This window comes from Rattus norvegicus, chromosome 2 (assembly GCF_036323735.1).
Source record: "Rattus norvegicus strain BN/NHsdMcwi chromosome 2, GRCr8, whole genome shotgun sequence".
In the NCBI taxonomy this organism is placed as follows: domain Eukaryota; kingdom Metazoa; phylum Chordata; class Mammalia; order Rodentia; family Muridae; genus Rattus; species Rattus norvegicus.
This window is the reverse complement of record NC_086020.1, coordinates 78,002,110-78,021,210: the sequence shown is the minus strand read 5'-3', so window position 1 is coordinate 78,021,210 and position 19,101 is coordinate 78,002,110. Positions and strand designations below refer to the sequence as shown.

The 19,101-nt window shown below is 46.3% G+C and overlaps 1 protein-coding gene across 8 annotated transcripts in view; it reads right to left on the bottom strand.

Moving 5' to 3' along the window:
- The window catches only part of Myo10 (myosin X), a 204,606-nt gene that overhangs the window by 14,927 nt on the left and 170,578 nt on the right, over nt 1-19,101 (bottom strand). For all 8 annotated transcript variants that reach the window (NM_001401822.1, XM_039102214.2, XM_039102215.2 and 5 more), the window contains 8 exons: nt 18,003-18,126; nt 15,201-15,444; nt 7,915-8,010; nt 4,908-5,001; nt 3,657-3,712; nt 1,688-1,830; nt 992-1,186; nt 44-201 (listed from right to left, as the gene is read on the bottom strand). In NM_001401822.1, coding sequence (NP_001388751.1) covers nt 44-201; nt 992-1,186; nt 1,688-1,830; nt 3,657-3,712; nt 4,908-5,001; nt 7,915-8,010; nt 15,201-15,444; nt 18,003-18,126 — 1,110 coding nt within the window. The remainder of the gene's footprint in view (nt 1-43; nt 202-991; nt 1,187-1,687; nt 1,831-3,656; nt 3,713-4,907; nt 5,002-7,914; nt 8,011-15,200; nt 15,445-18,002; nt 18,127-19,101) is intronic.

Here is a 19,101-nt window from a genome sequence, read left to right as displayed (position 1 = left end):
CAAGGGAATAGTGCATGAGGAGTTCTTGGGCTTCTCTTCCCACCTTGATATCTTGGATCAGCTGCTGGGTGGGCGTGTCAATTGGAGCCTTGGTGTCAGTCACATTCTGAATGGCGCTGGACCACCGAGTCGCCTCATTCAGTAGTTTCGTGTAGAGTCGGTAACAGTGTTTGCGCCCATACACGGTGACATTCCAGTAGCCTGCAAGGCGGTGAAGCATCCTTATATCAACCACACCCTCTGGGACCAAGGCTTCCGTCACAAGGCTTGTGATTCAAGTCAGGAAACACTAACATTCCATACATGCTTTGGCACTGGGTATCCAGTGACAAACAGAAAACACTGAGGAGTTTGTGGTGAAGAGGAGAAGACCCATCTCTCTCAGTGGAACACTGGGTGCAGGCTGATGCCCTGTTCTCAGACAGCACAAGAAGGCTCATCCTGGAATTCCTCCCACCCCGAATCTCTCCTCTTCTTTTCCTCAGCCAAGACTGACACTGAAGAGTCTGTATGCTCAGACAAGATGTGCGCCACCACCACAAATGGAGCGACTGCATTTTAAAAAGTCCCATATCACAACTAGAGACAGAAATCAAAAGAAGCAATCTCATATAGTGCCACAATTAGGAGGAAGAGAAAACCCCAAACCAAACCAGCCTACCTACACAGCAGTTTCTTATGCACTAGGGTAAAATCTGATGATTCTAAAGGTCTTTCTTTCTTTCTTTCTTTTTTTTTTTTTTTTTGTTCCTATTGGGCTCTTTCTGCATCTCTGAAATCAAATCATCACTATAGCTTGGAATACTAAGCCTTTAGAACCAAGCATAGCCATCCTTAGGAGGTAGATCAAAAAATAGAATTTCTTTTGGGGTGGAGGAAGCCAAAATACAACGTCTTATTCCCTTAGTAGAGCAAGCCTGGCCTCTTGTCACTTCATTTGTCACCCTTTCGCTTTGAGCCTGGCTGTGCTTCAGCCCAGGGTCATCCGTACCTGTCTCTTTGAATATCTTCTCATCTGGGGGCACGACGGAGCACAGGCTGTTGAGGACCAGAGTGCCCAGTTTCAGAGCATTTTTCTCTGAGCTCTTGTAGTAATCCAGGGAATTGTGTGTCAGCACGAACCACCGCTTCTTCAGTTTCAACGAGGACATCTTCGGGCTGTTCTTCACTTCCTTATGCAACCACCCTGGAAAGGAAGGGCCAAGCAAGCGTCAGTTGGAAGGATGTGAAATAGGGCTGGGGGTAAAGATCAGTGGTAGAGTGCTTTCAGGGCATACCTGAGGCTACCAGACCCAACTCCAGAACAGAAAAACATAAGCCAAAACCCTAAGTGTCATGGCATCGTTACATCTGTAAAACATTAAATACAGGTTGCACATTTGCCAACAGCTAGAAAATGGCTGTGATCACTGCTTTTTTTTTTTCCAAACTCCTCTGACCAAGTAACTTGGAGAAGCTGTTTAAGGCTGAGGAGACCGTTCTCTCACACACTGTTTGCTCCGTTAAGTCCGAGAGCCTGAGCCTGGAGTCCCAGCAACCATGTAAAGAACCGGACACAGTGGTCTGCACCTGTTGTCTAACAGGGGGGTTCTGTGGACCTCAGTGCCCGTCTAGTGATGCACGGATGTGCCCCAGGTTTAGAGCCCCTGACTTCAGAAGACAACAAAGAAATCTGGCTGGCAGTCACCTCTGACGATGAACTCCTGGCCCTCCACCCTGGTGTCCCCCTTGGATCTCTGCAGCAGTGTTATCCAGTGGTGCATCTCCTCTGGTGTGTCTGCGTTGCAGTGCAGCACCCGGTTGGCCGTGATGATCACGAATGAGTTGGGTCTGAGAGAGGAGACGGGGCGAGAGAGGGAGACCCAGTGTGAGCACCACCTGTCTGCAGCAAGGCTTCATGGCCCTGTCCCTGGCAGCGCAGGGATCCCCAGGAGACACTGGAATGCTATTTATATTTCACACTAAGGCAAACCTTGCTCATATTTCTGTGGCATTCATTTTATGCATCATTAACCTTTATACTCGGAGCAACACATTCATCCAGAAAATGCCTGAGAGGGAAACCATTCCTTCCACAAGACTTTCCAGAAGAAACTAGTCCCGGAAAGCCAAAATAATTTTTTTTTTAAATAAAAGCATCTTCAAACCCATTTCTTCCTAATTCTGGATATAGCCTTGGATAATATTGCTGTGAGTTGCGAATGAAATACCAGACAGTGGTAACAGAGGATTAGCAAGTGGGTGCCAATGGAACATGTTATGCCCTTGATTGTCCCTGGTAGAAAAAGCAGCTTGTGCCCATGTCTTCAAAGCCACTCAGCAAGGGCTCATTTCCCAGATGGGGATAAAGTGATAATGGAAACTTACTTTGTCCTGCCGCTCCTGTCTGTCACCCTTCAGAAGTCCTCACGGGACTGTGCGCACACCACCTCCTTATCTACCTGCTTACACTACTGACTGGGAACTCTTCCTTGTGAGCTTTCAAATGTTCCCTGAAGCAAAGCATTACTGGAGTTCAAGAAAGAAAGGGTTAGGTGGACTGCCTGTCTGTGTAGTCAGAGGTCCTTAAAAGTTGTAGCTCAGCCAGGCCTGGCCTATGCTTTTAGTCCCAGCACGCAGGAGGCAGAGGCAGCTGTATTTCTGTGAGTCTAAGGACAGGCTGCTCTACAAAGCCAGTTCCAGGACAGGCAGGAACACACAGAAAAAACTTGGTTTTGAAAAAAACCTAACCAAAACAAACCAACAAATAAAAAAACCATAGCTGGGAAGGAAGAAAGGTAGGAAAAAATCAAACAGCAGAATGCAAAGGTTTTGGTGTGGGCCAGGCCTGCTGGGGTGGAGCTTGTGAAAAGCAGCAGGCTTAGTAAGGCAGAACCTAAGTAAACACAGACTCTGGCCCTTGGCGACTGACAGCACAGGTGTTAAATGGCGTTGGCTGACTTCTGGAGGCAAAAGATTCTCATCTCCCAACAGCCCCAGAGTACATAATGGGGACCCTAGGGCTCTTACTTTGCCTAGTAGACTTTAAAAAAAAAAATTACTATTTATATAAGGCTTAACACACTCATGTTTACCTTCTGGCTATTACCAGCATTGGCAAAAGTCAGTTTTTAATTCTGACTCTGCCCCTAGGACGACTAAGTTAGCCAAGGACCAAAAAAAAAAAACAGACACTCAATGAAGGCAATCTGAAGATGGTTTGCCTTTAAGGTCACTGGATATATCAAGGTCAGGGCTCATGGCTGTATTTATATCTATTATATCTGTTTCCCATGCATGCTATTGTCAGGTCATTATTAATATTTAGGGAAAGCAATGCTATAGACTCCCTACGCTGGGATACCATTGTCCCAAACGGCCATTCTCTTGCCATGAGAATTCCAAGACTGTTAGATATGGTTGTTCACACACTGGGTGCTAGAACTTGAGAGGCTGAGACAGGAGGGCTCCTTCCTGTGTGGCAGTATATGAAAATGGACTGTGAAGGTCTGGCTTCTCTTTTACCTTAGCAACCCAAAGTCAGTCTTCTAGAAGACTTTAGATGAGGTGGCTGCCAAGGCTCCATACACAGCTGAGCAAAGGGCTCACTGGCAAGGCCAGAGGCTACCCATGAGGACGTGCAGATGATGTCTTTCAAGAGCCACATTGGAGCTTACCTATCTGGGCTGTCAGAGGCGCATACAGAATCAATCAGCCCCACATCCAGTGTGCCCTGCAAAGGGACAAAAAGGAGATGGTGACAAAGGAACCAGAACAGCATGACCTTACACGGATGACCTCACACGGCATCCCTGGACTACAACTCCATTGAAAACAAACCAAGGAAATGCCTTCTTTCTTCCCCTTTTTCTTTTTTTGATGAGAAGCAAAATAAGTTGTTTAAAAGAAGTCCCCCCACCCCCACTTCAATAGAGTTCTAGTGGATCCTAGTGCACTCCTTAAAACGCTATAAATTCAGAGGCTGGAGAGATTGCTCAGTGGTTAGGAGCACTTCCAGAGGTCCTGAGTTCAATTCCCAGTAATGAGAATTGATGACCTCTTCTGGTCAGCTACAGCATCTACTCACATACATAAAATAAGTAAATCTTAAAAAAAAAAGATAAAACCCCAAAATCCATAAATTTATCAGGCAGTCCCCCTCTTACTCTTAAACCATTTTTACTGATGACTTGCCATCAATTTTTTAATATTGTAAGTTTACTGATTTATGCTATAATCCTTTATTAATTTAATTTAACAATTATTCTGTGAAGAGACATTTAATTTTAAAGTTTTCTGGGGGGTCAAGGAGGGAAAAATAGTAGTTAATTATGAGAGTATACTACTCTTGAAGAAGGCCTGAGTTTAGTTCCCAGCATGCACACTAGGTGGGTGACAACCACCTGGAACCCCAACTCTTGTGTTCTCTCAGGGTAAATGCAACGCACACTCACCAAACCTAAACACAATTTCAAAGACAAGGCTTTTAAAAAAAATAAATTGTGGGCTGGAGAGATGGCTCAGTGGTTAAGAGCACTGACTGCTCTTCCAGAGGTCCTGAGTTCAATACCCGTAACCACATCGTGGCTCACAACCATCTGTAATGGGATCTGGCGTCCTCTTCTGGTGTGTCTGAAGATAGCTACAGTGTACTCATAAATAAAAATAAATCTTAAAACAAAAAGGGGTGCATAACTTCCTGTGTGTCCAGAATACACACACACGCACACACACATACAAAACATTATTCACAATTCATGTGATTCTTCAAAATCTAAGTTTTCAGGTACAATCATAAAAACTATGATTATCTTTCTCTAAAAAGATTTTTAGGTAGAAGAATTCATGTGTAATTCAACTTTTCGATACAAGATTTTAAGCAGGATTTAAGATGTTGGATACCCAGCCTCCACCCGCCCCTCACTCACCACAGCATTCTGGGGGTTTGCCTGTTCATCGTGCATCTCTCTGATCTCCTGGTCTGTGGACGAGTGGACCTGACTCAGCACACTGAACCACTGGCTGTGGAGAGAGAGGGCGACAGTCACGGGTGGCCAAGCTCAGAGTGGCAAAAACGATGCTCTGCGTGCTTCCCGTCCACGTGACACCGCCTCTGAGCCGCTTTGTCTCCAATGTGCCTGCATCTTACCAGCAAGCTGGGGTACATGCTATGGTAAGCAAAGTTAAAAATAAAAACAGCCCAAGGATGTACTGTCACAGTAAGCACCCACCCCGGCCGGATCTCAGACATCACATCGCCATGTCCTATATCCATGTCTCAGAAGACAAGGAAAGAAAGTCAACAATGGAGGAACAACTCCCTCAGACCCAGTGTTGATGTCTGTCTTTCTACTTGGGGCACACTGGGGTTTTTGTGGTTGGCCAGGGCCCACACACACAAAACCACAAGGGAGGTGCAAATCAAAACAGGTGTCTAAATCAAAAGCAGAAAATTATTGTGATCAAAATTCTTCCATTTTCATTTCAATTCCAGAGCATTGTAATCAGAAAGACGGAGAAAGGCAAAGCAGAACAAAAGTCGCATAAGAAGTAGAACCTGAGACAGAGAGAAAATGACCTAGAACATACATATTTACATGCATGCATGTACGCGTACACACACACACACACATACACACACACACACACACACACACACACACACACACACACACACACACACACAGGACCAGAGAAGCCAAGGTACCCCTTTCCTATCTGGGCTTTTCTTACATCTTTATGAGTGAACTCATCTAAGAAATAAAGACTCACTAGGCAAGGGAATAATTAAGGGAAAAGCCAACATCCTCACATAAAGCTTTACTTGCAGCAAAAACTAAAGCTCCTTCCTAAGATTCCTGATGGAGCAAATGCTGAAAGTACTCAATACTGTGGATTGTTGGAGAAAACGAGGCAGGAGACATCCTCATGTGCCCTTAGTCATCCTTGTTGGTAAACCAGAAGGCACCTTGTAGTCATGGCCCCATAACATCAAACAAATGTCCCCTAAACTAAACACTGCAATATAGCACAGTTCAAGATGCATGCTGTATGGATCACACACACACACACGCACACACACACAAATACACACATACACAAAGAACAAAATTGTCTGGGTTTTCATTTCTATTGATACTCTTACATTTCTTATGAATCATGTCTAATTTTAAATCTATAAAGGGATTTTTTTTTTTTTTCTTAAAGAACGTGTTCCTCTGGTCAGGGGAAAATGGTTTTGGGTAAAAACCTTCCCAGTGTTAAATTTAGCAGGTTCATTACGGCACAAAGCAGACAGAGCAACTGCCAGATGCCTGCCCTGTGATTCAGCTGAGAATTTGTGGGCAGTCTCTGGACCACAGCAAGCCACGTGTGGTCTCTAGGAGTCCCAGACAGAACGTTGGGGCTGTAATTTCAGGTCTGCTTGTTTTTATAGTTTGTGCTATAATTTATGAGTCCAGCCAAGGCTTCAGTCTGTTCCCATGGGAAGAATTACTTTCTGGTGTTTTGACCTTTCCTGTTGCTTCTATGGTGTCACAGCAACTTAAAAGCACTGCAATGGCAGGCAACGAGTGAGGAGTCAACAGAAATCTCTGATGGGGGCTGGAGAGATGGCTCAGGGGTTAAGAGCACTGGCTGCCCTTCCAGAGGACCTGGGTTCAATTCCCAGTACCCACATGGCAGTTCACAACTCTCTGTAACTCCAGTTCTAAGGGACCTGATACCCTTGCCCAGACACATGCAAGAAATGCATGTGCATAAAATAAAATAATAAAATAAAAAAGTATAAGAAATCTCTGGGGGTTGGGGATTTAGCTCAGTGGTAGAGCACTTGCCTAGCAAGCGCAAGGTCCTGGGTTCGGTCCTCAGCTCCGGAAAAAAACAAACAAACAAACAAACAAACAAACAAACAAAAAAACAACAACAAAAAAAATCTCTGATGACTTCTGGGCAGGACGCTGACCAGCAGAAGCCACTCACTGTCATCCTCATAGATTACCACCTAGAACTGCTCAGGGCAGGTAACAACTGCCTCGGGCAGAGCCCTGGAGTCCCACGATGGGCCAAGAATGGACAGGTCACTTCACTGTGTGTTAGACTCTACATGGCCCTGTGATGTGTGTCACTAAAGGGCAAATGTCACTTTTCCAGAGCTTTGTCTCTTCCTGAGGCTCAAAGCTCCAATGTAAGCTCAAGGTCCGAAGATGGCGGCTTGCACCAGCTGGCAAGCCACTCCACGTTCATCTCCCCTCAGCCAGAGACTCGAGCCTCTTCGGACAGAAACGCAGGAGGAGTGTGTGTCCATACAACAGCGCTGAACCCGTATACTACTCCTGTGTGCGTCTTTCTCTGTCACTCGGTCTACACAGTATAAATAATGACAGCTAACACACAGGACTGACTGGGAACCAAACGAGTTAGTTCTACCTGCCGTGTGGGTAATGTTAGTTAATAGCTAAGGTTAGTCCACTGAGTCCTCCAAGGTAGAGACTTTCCATCCTCTGTGTGCCACGGCACTGTCATTCGTTAAGCAGATGGCGGCTAAGGCAACTACAAATTCTTTACTTCCAAAGCTCAGAAAGATCCACAGGGAAGGAGGGAGAGAGGGCAGGCTCTCAGTGATGCGTGTACCAGATGCTAGTGGCAGTGGAAGGCACTGTCTTATCCAGTGCTCTTTGAGGCTAGAAAACCGTGACACTGCTGTGTTTGAACACATCTGCTGGGGCAAGGCTCCCTAAGGGACAAGACACACACACACACACACACACACACACACACACACACACACACACAAACACACACACCTCCTGTGCCTCTAAAACCGTCCTGGAGAGAAAATCCAACTGAAAACCTAAAACCCCTTCAAAGGCAACATAATAAACGGTGTCTGCGAGGTGGGATGTGGTGAGAAGGCAGCCCATCCCCAGACCTCACCTGGCATCTTCGGGGGATTCCGCAATGAGATGGAAGGTCCTGTCGGCCATAATGATGTCGATCCCGTTCTCTTTGTTTGTGTTGTCGATGATCTCCCTGCAAGACGCAAAGGCAGAATGGAAGTCAGGAATGCAAAACTCTTACGGATAACTGAGAGAGGTAACCTTACCAAGTGGGAAGTATTCCTTTAGAGATCATATACCACCCCGCCCCAAGCTGCGGAGAGATTTCTTCTGAGGTTTCTAGGAGGTACCCGAGACTGGAGACAGTAGCAAATGTCGCATCGCATACACTATGGGATTCCCCATACAGTGTAGAGTGTCCCTGGCTCAGAACAACTGAGACCCAGGGTTTTATGCTTCAGAACAGGACCTGAGTCTAAATATGGGATGCATTTATTTTTCATACACTCACAGCCAGAAGGCATTTGTTTTATGTGAAGCAGAAGGTATACTGTGGGGCTATACTCCAGCTTCCTGAATGCAGTTTTATACACTGATTTCTACACGCCTGGACTTTGACTGCAACTGGTCATGTGAGGTCGGAGTGAAATTTTCCACTTGAGGCATCATAGCAGCATTTGAAGTCTGGAGAGTTCTAGATTTTGGATTTCCAGATTGGGACATACAACCTGTCCAAGCATCGGAACTGTAAAGCTTACTTTGCAAATCAGATACAGCAAGGACAATCAATAACAGAATAATTGTAACACCCCGAAACAAAGGTAGGCCATTTCTGTATTTTTTTCCCTCTAAATATGAATTTTTCTAACTGGTGTTTTTTGACTACATGTGACTGAAATCATAGACATGCAAGAAATGAAGGGCGGCTCTCCAGAGGATTAAAAGCACTTTATCGTCAGCCTTTATTAGCAACCTCCAGGGGGCGCCAGACTTCCCTGTGCTCCCAATAGTGTTTCTGGGGTGGGGTTAGGGGTGGGGTGGGAGGAGTGTGCCAGGGTGTTTCCTGATGACTCCTTGCAGTCATTTTTAGCTCAGTGGACACCCAATGTTTGACTCTGCTCAAAGCCCAGAAAAGCTGTCCTCTGCCCTCTACCCTCTGCCCCGTGCACAATAGGAGGAAACCCAGGAGGCAGCCTGGTCCAGCGTGGTCCTATGTGAGCTTGTTCCCTGGTTTGTCTCAGCAGCTGTGGTCTGAGGATGCCACTCCCTAGCTCCTATGTTGGCTATGTGATCAGAGTAGGTACTTACAGTAAGGACCCTGAAGAAGGGATTAGCTATGACACTCTACTATTGTGAACAGACTAAAGCTCTTGGGGCTGGAAATTATTTTGTTTTTCTTTTCCTTTCGTTTCTCTACTCCAGTCACTCCACCCCTCCTTCCTACAGTGCTGGGATTGAATCCGGGCCCTGTGCATGCTAGACAAGCAAAGCGCTCCACCACTGAGCTATTGCTTCTGCATTTTTTTATAGAGATAGGTAGGGTCTCTTTTGACAGCCAGGCTGGCCTCAAGTTGGCAAGTCTCCTGCCTCCACCTTCACAGTGAGGATTCAAAACATGTGCTCCCTGAGTCGTTCCTTACTCTCTTCTGCTTCATGCTTGCCTTTCAGCCATGGATGACGAAGATGTGTTTCCTTCATCTTGGACTTCTTGGCATTTGGACCACGGGCAACGTAAACTTGGTTCATTAGAAATTACCCAGTTGTGGGTATTTGTTAAGCTGACCAAACCAAGAAAGAAGCTTCCCATCACAGGATGAGGGGGTCCCTGGCATCCCCTCTGCATCTCTGCCTTCACTACAGGCTCCAGAGCAAGGGCAGACTTTGCTGTCATCCTGATCTCACTTAAACACTCCCTAATTAACATCCGAGACGCAGTGATTGGGCAGGTTAATTAAATTAGGGTAAATCACAGGAAGATATCCAGGATCAGACCAGAGCTGGCAATGCACTCCATGTTAGAGCGATCTTGAGGATCTGCTCGTTGAGAGCCGTGAATTTATTCACAGCAAAAGCATTTCTTTATGTCAATACAACTGAAATTCTAACAGGCTAGAAACAGTAGATATGGTGTGACCATATTGCCAGACTCACAGAAACAAAACTAAATGTACTTCGGGCTGGAGGCATGGCTCAGCCGGCAGTTAAGAGCTCTTCCAGGAGCAGAGTTCGATTTCCAGTGCCATGTCAGGTAGCTCGCAGCTGCCTGTAAGTCCAGCTTCAGGGAGACCTGAGACCCTTTTCTGGCCTTTGTGAGTACCCCCATACACGTGCACAGCCCCTTCCAACACAAACACACGGAAATAAAAGCCAAAGCTTTAAGCAAACAACCTGAACACCATGACCAAAGCATGCCGGGGAGGGAAGAGTTATTTGTTACATGTCCTGATCACAGTCCACCACTGGGAGACGCATCCAGGGCAGGGACTGGAGCAGAGGCCATGGAGGAATGGTAGTTATTGCTTTCTCAAATGTCATGGTTAGCTTGCTTTCTTATGCTTTCCAGAACCGCCTGCCTAAGACTAGCACTCCGCACAGTGGTCTAGGCTTTCTTAAATCAATCATAAATCATGAAAATGTCCCCACAGAATAGCCTGCCGGCCAGTCTAATTAACACCTGGTCTCAGGTGAGGTTTCCTGTTCCCAGATGATCCCGGGCTTGTGTCAAGTTGCTAAAACCCACCCAGCATAGATCCGAGGAAGCAGAAGAATGGTCCCCAGGAATACTGGCTTTCTCCCTCTCAGGAACTCAAACCTTTCATGTAGGTAAGTGAGGCTTCAGAGTCTATGACCAGTCTCACAGGTCTGAACCTCAAAATCCCAGAAATGCTCAGAAACATAGGCAGGGTCCTAGGGAACAGAATAAGCTTCTCTGAAGTGAAGACGGTGGAGACGTGGACAGGGCTTCAGGGTAGCTGGGCTTTAGTTCAAATGCTGACTAAGCAGTAATAAAGCCAAGGCCTTCTGTTGAGAGAGCCTCAATCTAAAGAGAGCAGAGAGCACCCTGTCAAGTTAGAAAACAAGCTTTCAGAGATGGCTGGGGGTACAGGAAACAGATCAAGGATTACGTGGCCTGTCGAATTCTGCCGTCCAGATGTGGGGCTACTGTGGGAACGCAGCAGGGCCGCAGTGGCTGGGAATCACTAACCCCCTGTTAAACACAAATGTGCACAAAGATACTTGGAAAAACAAAAAACAATGAAGCAGTCAGTGCTCGGTGATGCAAAGGAACCACGGATTTCCTAGAAACCGGAGGACGAACGGAAAGGCAAGCACTCAGCTTGACTGTACTATACAGAGAGAGCACCTCGGGGTACCCATTAGCGGCAAACACTAGGGAATGCTTTCTTTATAGAAATGGTTTAGGTAACAGAAGAGTCCAACAACATCAGACTCAAAGTACTCAGAAGAATTATTCCTGAACTGAACACATGTAAGTTTTATCAAAATTCCCTTAATATAAATGTTCATTAACATTCACATTGTACTAGTTATTTCGAGGAATCTCCAGGTACTTCATCATATAGGGGAAGAAGCAGGTTGTATACAAACACCATGCCTTTTCATATAGAGCCTAGGTATCTATACATATAGATCCGGGCACTCCTGGGGTAGGGACGCAGATGAGGGAAAGAAGACACGCTGGAAACAGTACCTACAGATGACGTCTTGCAAACCCCTAATGAACTCATATGTTGCCTTAACAACCGACCATTCAAGTAGAAACACTGTAAGGGGGGAAAAAGGACTTCACTTGATCGCCCTCGAGGAACAAGGGCGAATTCACTGCAACACTGCGATGGGGAGAACAGGCTTGGCCAAGCAACAGCGTGTAACCAGTGAAGCCTGGAAGCTGGGTCCTGGGTGAAAGAGTCTTTGATTCTAGCTGCACATGAAAGACAGGACAGAGGATGAGGGGAATCTATAAGCCAGAAGACATTGTGATCTTAAAACAACCAGACATGTTCAACCCATGGCAGGGCCCCATACAGTGTAGGATGGCCGGGAATGTGGCCCAGATGTACTGAAAAGAGTATGTGGTTTTGCTTTTTTTGTTTTTGTCTTACTGTGCAGCTGCTGAGTGTGCACTCCGCTGTGCTGCAGTGTCCAAAGGTTGGGCACAGACCTTACTGGATTCTGATTAAAAGAAAGAATCGACACAAGCCAGAAAAACCGACAGACCAGTCTTCACTGCACGCATGAGGCAACTGTGGGAAGCTTGAACCAGGGCAGGAATCTACTAGGTTAGGAGGGATACTCTCAATCTGATGGGAATGTTCCAAAGAGTCCCTAAGAGCATGCTAACGGGGCTGGGGATTTAGCTCAGTGGTAGAGCGCTTACCTAGGAGGCACAAGGCCCTGGGTTCGGTCCCCAGCTCCAAAAAAAAGAACCAAAAAAAAAAAAAAAAAAAAAAAAAAAAAAGAGCACGCTAACATATTTATGAGAAACGACACCAGTGGCTTGCTTCGGCAAAATGCCCTTGGTCAGAGAACAGGTCAGTGGTTGCCCCTGCATGAGTGGAGGAGAGTCATTGAAACAAGGTGAGGACGTTAGTTTTGTTTTCTTCTATTCTTGTGGACATTGACCGAGTTTTGTGTGTCAAGCTGACACAGGCTGGAGTCATCACAGAGAAAGGAGCCTCAGTCGAGGACATGCCTCCATGAGATCCAGCTGTAAGGTATTTTCTCAATTAGTGACCAATGCAGAGGGTACATGGCATGGCAGGAGGTGCCATCCCTTAGCTGGTGGTTCTGGGTTCTAGAAAAAGGCAGGCCAAGCAAGCTTGAGAGCAGCACCCCTCTACTGCCTTTGCATTGGCTCCTGGCTCCAGATTCCTGCCCCGTCTGAGTTCCTGTCCTGACCTCCTCCACTGATGGACTATGATCTGAAAGTGGAAGCCAAATAAACCCTTTCCTCCCCCAATTTGCCTTTTGATCATGGCGTTCTGTTGCAACAACAGAAACTGTGCAAGTAGCTAAGAAGGGACATAATGGTGCAGTTTCGCACAGTTTTTATGTGACCGGGCATCCTCTCCCATACGCTGCCGTAGCGCGGGGTACACCAGTACTACTCACTGCTGTCCCATGCTGTGTCAGCAATAACCAGGGACAAACCTGTATCTGTGTATTCGGGACAGATACCCATCCTGAATAATTTGACTGAATCTGCAGATGTGGAAACCACGGCCATGGAGGGCCACCTGCGTGCTACTTTTGTCTGATGAACACCCCACCCACCCATCCCTGTCCCACTGTGGCCTCCTTTCTCTTTCTTCAGCTCCTTTACTCCCTCAGAGGCCTAGCATTTGTGTGAGATGTGTCCTCATCTATGGGATGAATAAAGGGGAGCACCATGGCACACAGAGCTGACAGCACTACAGACCCAAGCTGCCCCAAATCTAATCCTGCTCCTAGACAGCCTGGACAGGCCCCAAAGTTTGCTGTCCGTTCTTTATTATTGGTCCTAAAATCAAACACCTTGCCTCGTTTTCCTTTCCACATTCCCATGAGTAATTTTCCTAAGTTGCTGGTGCTAGCCCATAGAGAACAAGCCTCCATTGTTAAGGCCAGTTGGTGTCTTCTGGGGTCAATCTCATCTCTCAAAACTCATTTTGACGCTTTCCAAATATTTGTGGTTTCCCGTTCTCAGCAGTGTGGGTATAGGTTATTCTTAATCAGATTTTTATGCTCAGTACCTAGTTACCGGGGAAAATCAGCTGTGCTCCCCCTGCCTCACACCCCAGTGAATTTCTAAAAACATTAAATTTTAACAAAAACAGTAGTCCCTTGATAGTCCAGAGCCTTGCTTCTAAAAGGGATTGTTGGCAGGAGAGGTTGTGTGGAACTCAAACCCCAGCTCTGTCCTTCCAGTGTGGGGGAATTGCAGGTGAGGAGTTAGCGTGCACATCACTGCTAAAAGCTAGAGATTCATCTCAAAACACACCTGTCAATCCGCTCCCCATTCAGCTGTCCGATGGCTGCCAGACTGAGGAGGAACAAGAAGGGGCCAGCCACCCCACACGAGGGCTCTCAACCAATTACCCACAGTCATGTTCATCTTCACTTTTCCAGTTTATTGAGATAGCGCTTTCTCTCTCTCTCTCTGTATATATATATGTATATATATATGTATGTATGTATACACACACACACACTAAAGGCCAGTTTGTCCCCATGTTCTCTCTGTGGACACAACATTACATTTGCAGTGGGTGTACTATGTCCAAGGGCCTATCTTCCACGTGAGAACCAATATCTGCATGCAATCGCAACCACATATGGATAAATGCATAAATAAGGAAGTAAATAAAATTAATTATTCCAAGATTGAGTCTTGTTTTCCAGTTCTTTCATAATTCAACCCAGTAAGGTGAATTGTCAAGACTGTCTGAGTACCTCTACCAGTCTACTGCTGCAAAGAACTCACGGGCTAGTGAGAGAGTTGAGTCTGTAAAGTAATTGCTATGCAAGCTCACGGACCTAGGTTCAAGCCTCAGAGCCCAGGCATTGGGGCCTCACCTGTACATACTATCCACACATACCCCTCTCCCTGCAAGGCATCTAGCAACCTCTTCGTAACTCAGGACACCCCTGTCTGCCTTGAACCACATGTGCACCTACTCTAAATACTGGAATAAATTTCTTCTTCCTTTAACTACCATCAAATATGGACAGTCTCTAGCCAATCATTCTCCAGTTACAGCCAAGGAGAAGGGATTTAAAAGAGCCTATTGGGCCTGAAATAATTTTGAGTCAATGTTCCCTGTAAGTAAATACTTAAGACTTACCTACTTCCCCCCTTATGCCTATATATACTTGGGCATGCATATGAATAAAATCCAATGCATTATGGGAAGGGACATATACAGTAAAGGTTACATAACTAAAATCTGTCCATCAAAATAGAGAACTGCCTGTATTACACCCCTAAGTACACCCTATTACTCCTTCAAGTCCAATAAAAGACTCCCTCATGTGACCTGCTCTAACCCTGGCAGGGAATTTCTGTGTCTGTACTTGTCTGTACTATCGATTTTCTTATTTAATAGCATCTCCTTTCCCTTGCTAGATGGTAAGGGAAAATAAAAACCAGCTGAGTGTGTGGGCACGTATTAGCAATCCCAACTCTGGGGAGCCACAAGTAGGAGGGTCCCTAGGGCGTGCTGGCCAGGCAGCCTAACCTATTTGGCAAGCCTCAAGCGCCAGTGACAGAATATCTCTAAAAAGCGGCTTCTGAGGAATGGCGCCCTACACTGGTGTCTAGCTTCCACATCTACATCTGTGCACCCATCAGCGTAAACAAGAAGCCAAGCTGCAGGAACATACTTGGCTGAGCGGACTTCCACGGTGCCCTTGAGCTTCTCCTCACTGTCGTTTTCAAAGTACATCAGCTTGGACTGGCGGAGAACAAACCAGCGCTTCTTCCAGTTCCGCCGGGACAGTGTGGAGGAGCCCCCGCCTTTCTTGTGCAGCCAGCCTTGCTTGAGGGCTTCCTGCTTGGAGCGGAACCACAGGAAGGTCTCATCCTTCAGGACACACCAGCGGCGCTTCCAGGAGTTCATTAAGCCGCCTGTTTCCCCCAAGAAAAGAGCAGAGAAAGGGTTACAAAGTCAATCAAACCAAGTGACACAATCCACAGGCCATTCGTTTTGAGCTTAGCCCCAGCTGATGTGCACTCATAGACCCTTCCCGAGTGGAACAGGGGCTTCTGCTTGGTGTGCAGAAGATGATCCACCCCACATTCAAAATGGCTCCTCCTCAGTTAGCTGAGAAATCCCCTTAAGCAGCCCCCATGGCAGCAGCCAGTGACTGACAACCTACCCAGGAATAATGCCTGGGGGCATGAGGAAGCCCTGTCCCACAGTGTCCTCTGAGTGCCCAGAGGAGTGGACTGACTACGTGTCAAAGGTCATTCGAGGCTCTAGCACTGGTGATGAAGTTTCACTTCCAGGGCAGCAGGAAAGACTGTGTTCTGGGCAAACACATCTTTTCATAGGAAGGAGGGCATCACCACCTGAACATGGATTATGGATAAAAGGCAAGAGGCTGAGAGTCTAACAAACAAGTGGGAGTATGAAGTGATGTGGTCAGACTGTAAACCTGAGACAATGGAATCCGAGCTAGCCCAGGAGCCTTCCGTCCTCCCTGCCTGTCTTGTGGTACTGAGGACCAAATCCAGGACCTCTGCAGTCTAAGCCAGCTAGCACATTCCACCAACCCCACCCCACTCCATTTCTTAACCTTTACTTAGAGATAGGCTCTCATTGAGATGCCTAAGCTGCCCTCACTCTTGCTCTCCTCCTTCAGCCTTCTGAGTAGCTGGGACAAAAGGCAGTTGCCACCATACCTGGCAGAAAATGTCTTTTAACTGAAGACATAGGATGGCGTCTCCTTGGTAACAAGACTCCCCATAGATGTAGGAGAAGCATCGTACTGCCTTCACTCAGACATCTTTTTAAAACAGTCCATGGAAGAAGATGGCTCACTATAAAACTGCTCACATCATCACTCTCCTTTGACCAAACAGTAACAAGAGTAAGGAATACCTAAACATGGAGACTTAATCCCAAATGACTGTGCATTCCTTTTACAGATCAGAAGACAAATCCAACAGACCTCTTCCTGGCGTGACTAGACAGCGGAGACAGTCCCTCCCCTCATTATAATATCCAGATGCTCGCCCTCCTTAGACATTCCAATGTTCTCCACTCAACTGGCTGAGACCTTGTGTGCTGAAGCCAAGACAGGGCTAACAGCAAGTCTGCCAAGGATTCTCACAATGAGACATTAGCATCGTTTTGATTTGTGACTTTAATCTTCTCCACAGGAAAACTGAAGCACGAGGTTGTTCTGTTTGTTGTCCTATTAACTTTAAGTGATAAATCTTCATAAATGTGTGGAAAACAGCTGCTGCAGTGACCCCTTCTGTGGCTTGTGGGAACTGCTGTTCTACAGTTCAAAACATCAATGTGTAAGATTTGAGGGTGACCACTTGGTGTTGGATAACCAACAGGGAGTCTCTTCCCTGGAGAAAACTTTTTCTGCTCTCGGCATTCGATAGTTTCCTGCAGTTCTTTGTCTAGGATTGGGCCCCCATGAGACTTCCTCTCCACTCTATGTCTATTGCTTGATCGGGTCTTCTGTAGACAACCATGTTCTTGAGACACCCCTGGCTTTTCAGATGTATTGCTAAGTGTCTTGGTTAAGAATTTCCCAACATTTGCACTTCTAAGCACTGACTAGGAGCAGGCAGGCAGGTAGACAGACAGACACACATACTCACACAGAGAGACAAAGACACACAAATATGTGGGCGGGCAAAGTTAAGAGAAGAGCTGGAAGTAACAAAATACTTGCTGATGGAGTAATGAGGAGGAGAGAAAAGGCTGGCAGATGCAAGGATGGCATCTACTGATGAGGGTTTCTGTCTCCATGCTCGACTCTGCCAGCAAGTCCTGGTTATGATTAGTTTCTCACTATGCTGGACTGACAGAAACTCCAGCACCAAAACATCGAAGCACAAGCATGAGCCCATAATAAAAACAATTCCAAAATGGCAGGTGCCTCGAGGTTTTTAATGCTTAATATTTAAGCATGGCATTTTTGATGTTGATTAGCAACAACATCTAGAATAGATATCGAAAAGTCTCATTACAAAGTAGGTGTGGCAAGTAATCTCACAGGCTGTGTCTCTCAGGGTTCAGCACATCCTTCCAGGTCTTGTTTGTGTGTGTGTGTGTGTGTGTGTGTGTGTGTGTGTGTGTGTGTGTGTGTGTATGTGTGTGTGTGTAATGGAGGTCAGGGTTATCATTAGAGAGGGTCCCAGTGACTTCCTGCAGTTACTGAATTCACATTTGCTTGCATGTATGTATATGTGAGTGAGAAAGAGATGTCAGGTGAAGAGTGTGACTAAAAATGGATGCCTCACGTTTGCAAACTCTTCACCCTACCTATTTCCTATCCCCTACCAGGGGAGTCAAGACTACATTCTCATGGGAGTAATAGGCACATTGCATCAACGTGACCCAATGTTCTTCATTCACCTAAATGGCATATCACTGAGGTGGGGTGTGAGCGACTTTCCATAGCTTTACCCCTACCCGGGCTATGGAGAGCTGAAGGCTGTACCTTTCATGTACAGGAAACTGTGGAAATAGGGCAGTGTGACGCAGCTATACACAGAGTCTCGCCGGTAGGAGAGCTCATCATCCGTATCAAACCTCGAGTCGAAGTCCTCTTCACTATCTTCAAACTGGACAAGGAGACAGAGGAGAGGCAGTGGTAAGCAGAGGATGGGAAATGGGCAATGAAAACACCCATCATGGGCTAACCGTCTACAGCTCCACATAACTGAGAAGGAGCGCTCCTGACTCAGGATGGTACAGCTACTGTGGCCATCCAAAGAATTCAGAATTACAGAGTACTCAAACCCAGGGTCTGCTAGTGAGCTGACCTGATATCTACAATATAAGCTGACTCTAATCCAAAGACTCCATGCTAAAAAGAAGAATGTTTAAGGGTCTCATTTTAGTCAAGGCACGAAAGGGTTACTCTTCTTTAAGTTGCTATGCCAAAAACATTGGCCAAGTCTGAGAAACTAAAGACGACATTTCATACATAGAAGGAAAAAACAAAAAACAAAACAAAACAAAACAAAAAAAACAAACAAATCCCCCCCAAAAAAACTTAAAAAAAGAACAGAACATGTTCAAACCCTACAGATCCCTCCTTATTAAAACAAATAGCCTGAGTGGTATGTACTGTAAGTAACGTTCCTCAATATACCCCAGGAGAGTGAGTGGGCCAGCTTCCTCCAGGTACCTCTGCAGAAAGGCCATGCTGAGCCTCATTTAAAATGCCAGTGTGGGGCTGGGGATTTAGCTCAGTGGTAGAGCGCTTCGCAAAGCCCTGGGTTCGGTCCCCAGCTCAATAAAAATTAAAAAAAAAAAAAAAAAAAAAATGCCAGTGTGGGTCTATGGCCACACCAGAATCTGCCTGTCTAACCTGTCGGTAGTTTATGGCTTGGCAGATGGCTCTGCTAGTGAAGTGCCTACACTACCTGTGTGGCTTCTCAAAGTCCATGTAAAAACAGCTAGAGTTGTATAGACCTGCTTATAATCCCAGCACCAGGGAATGGAGGAAGATGGACCTCCAGGGTCACTGGCCAGCGTAGCCTACTATAACCTACTGGGTGAGGGTCAGGCCAATAAGTCCCCCCTCCCTCTCC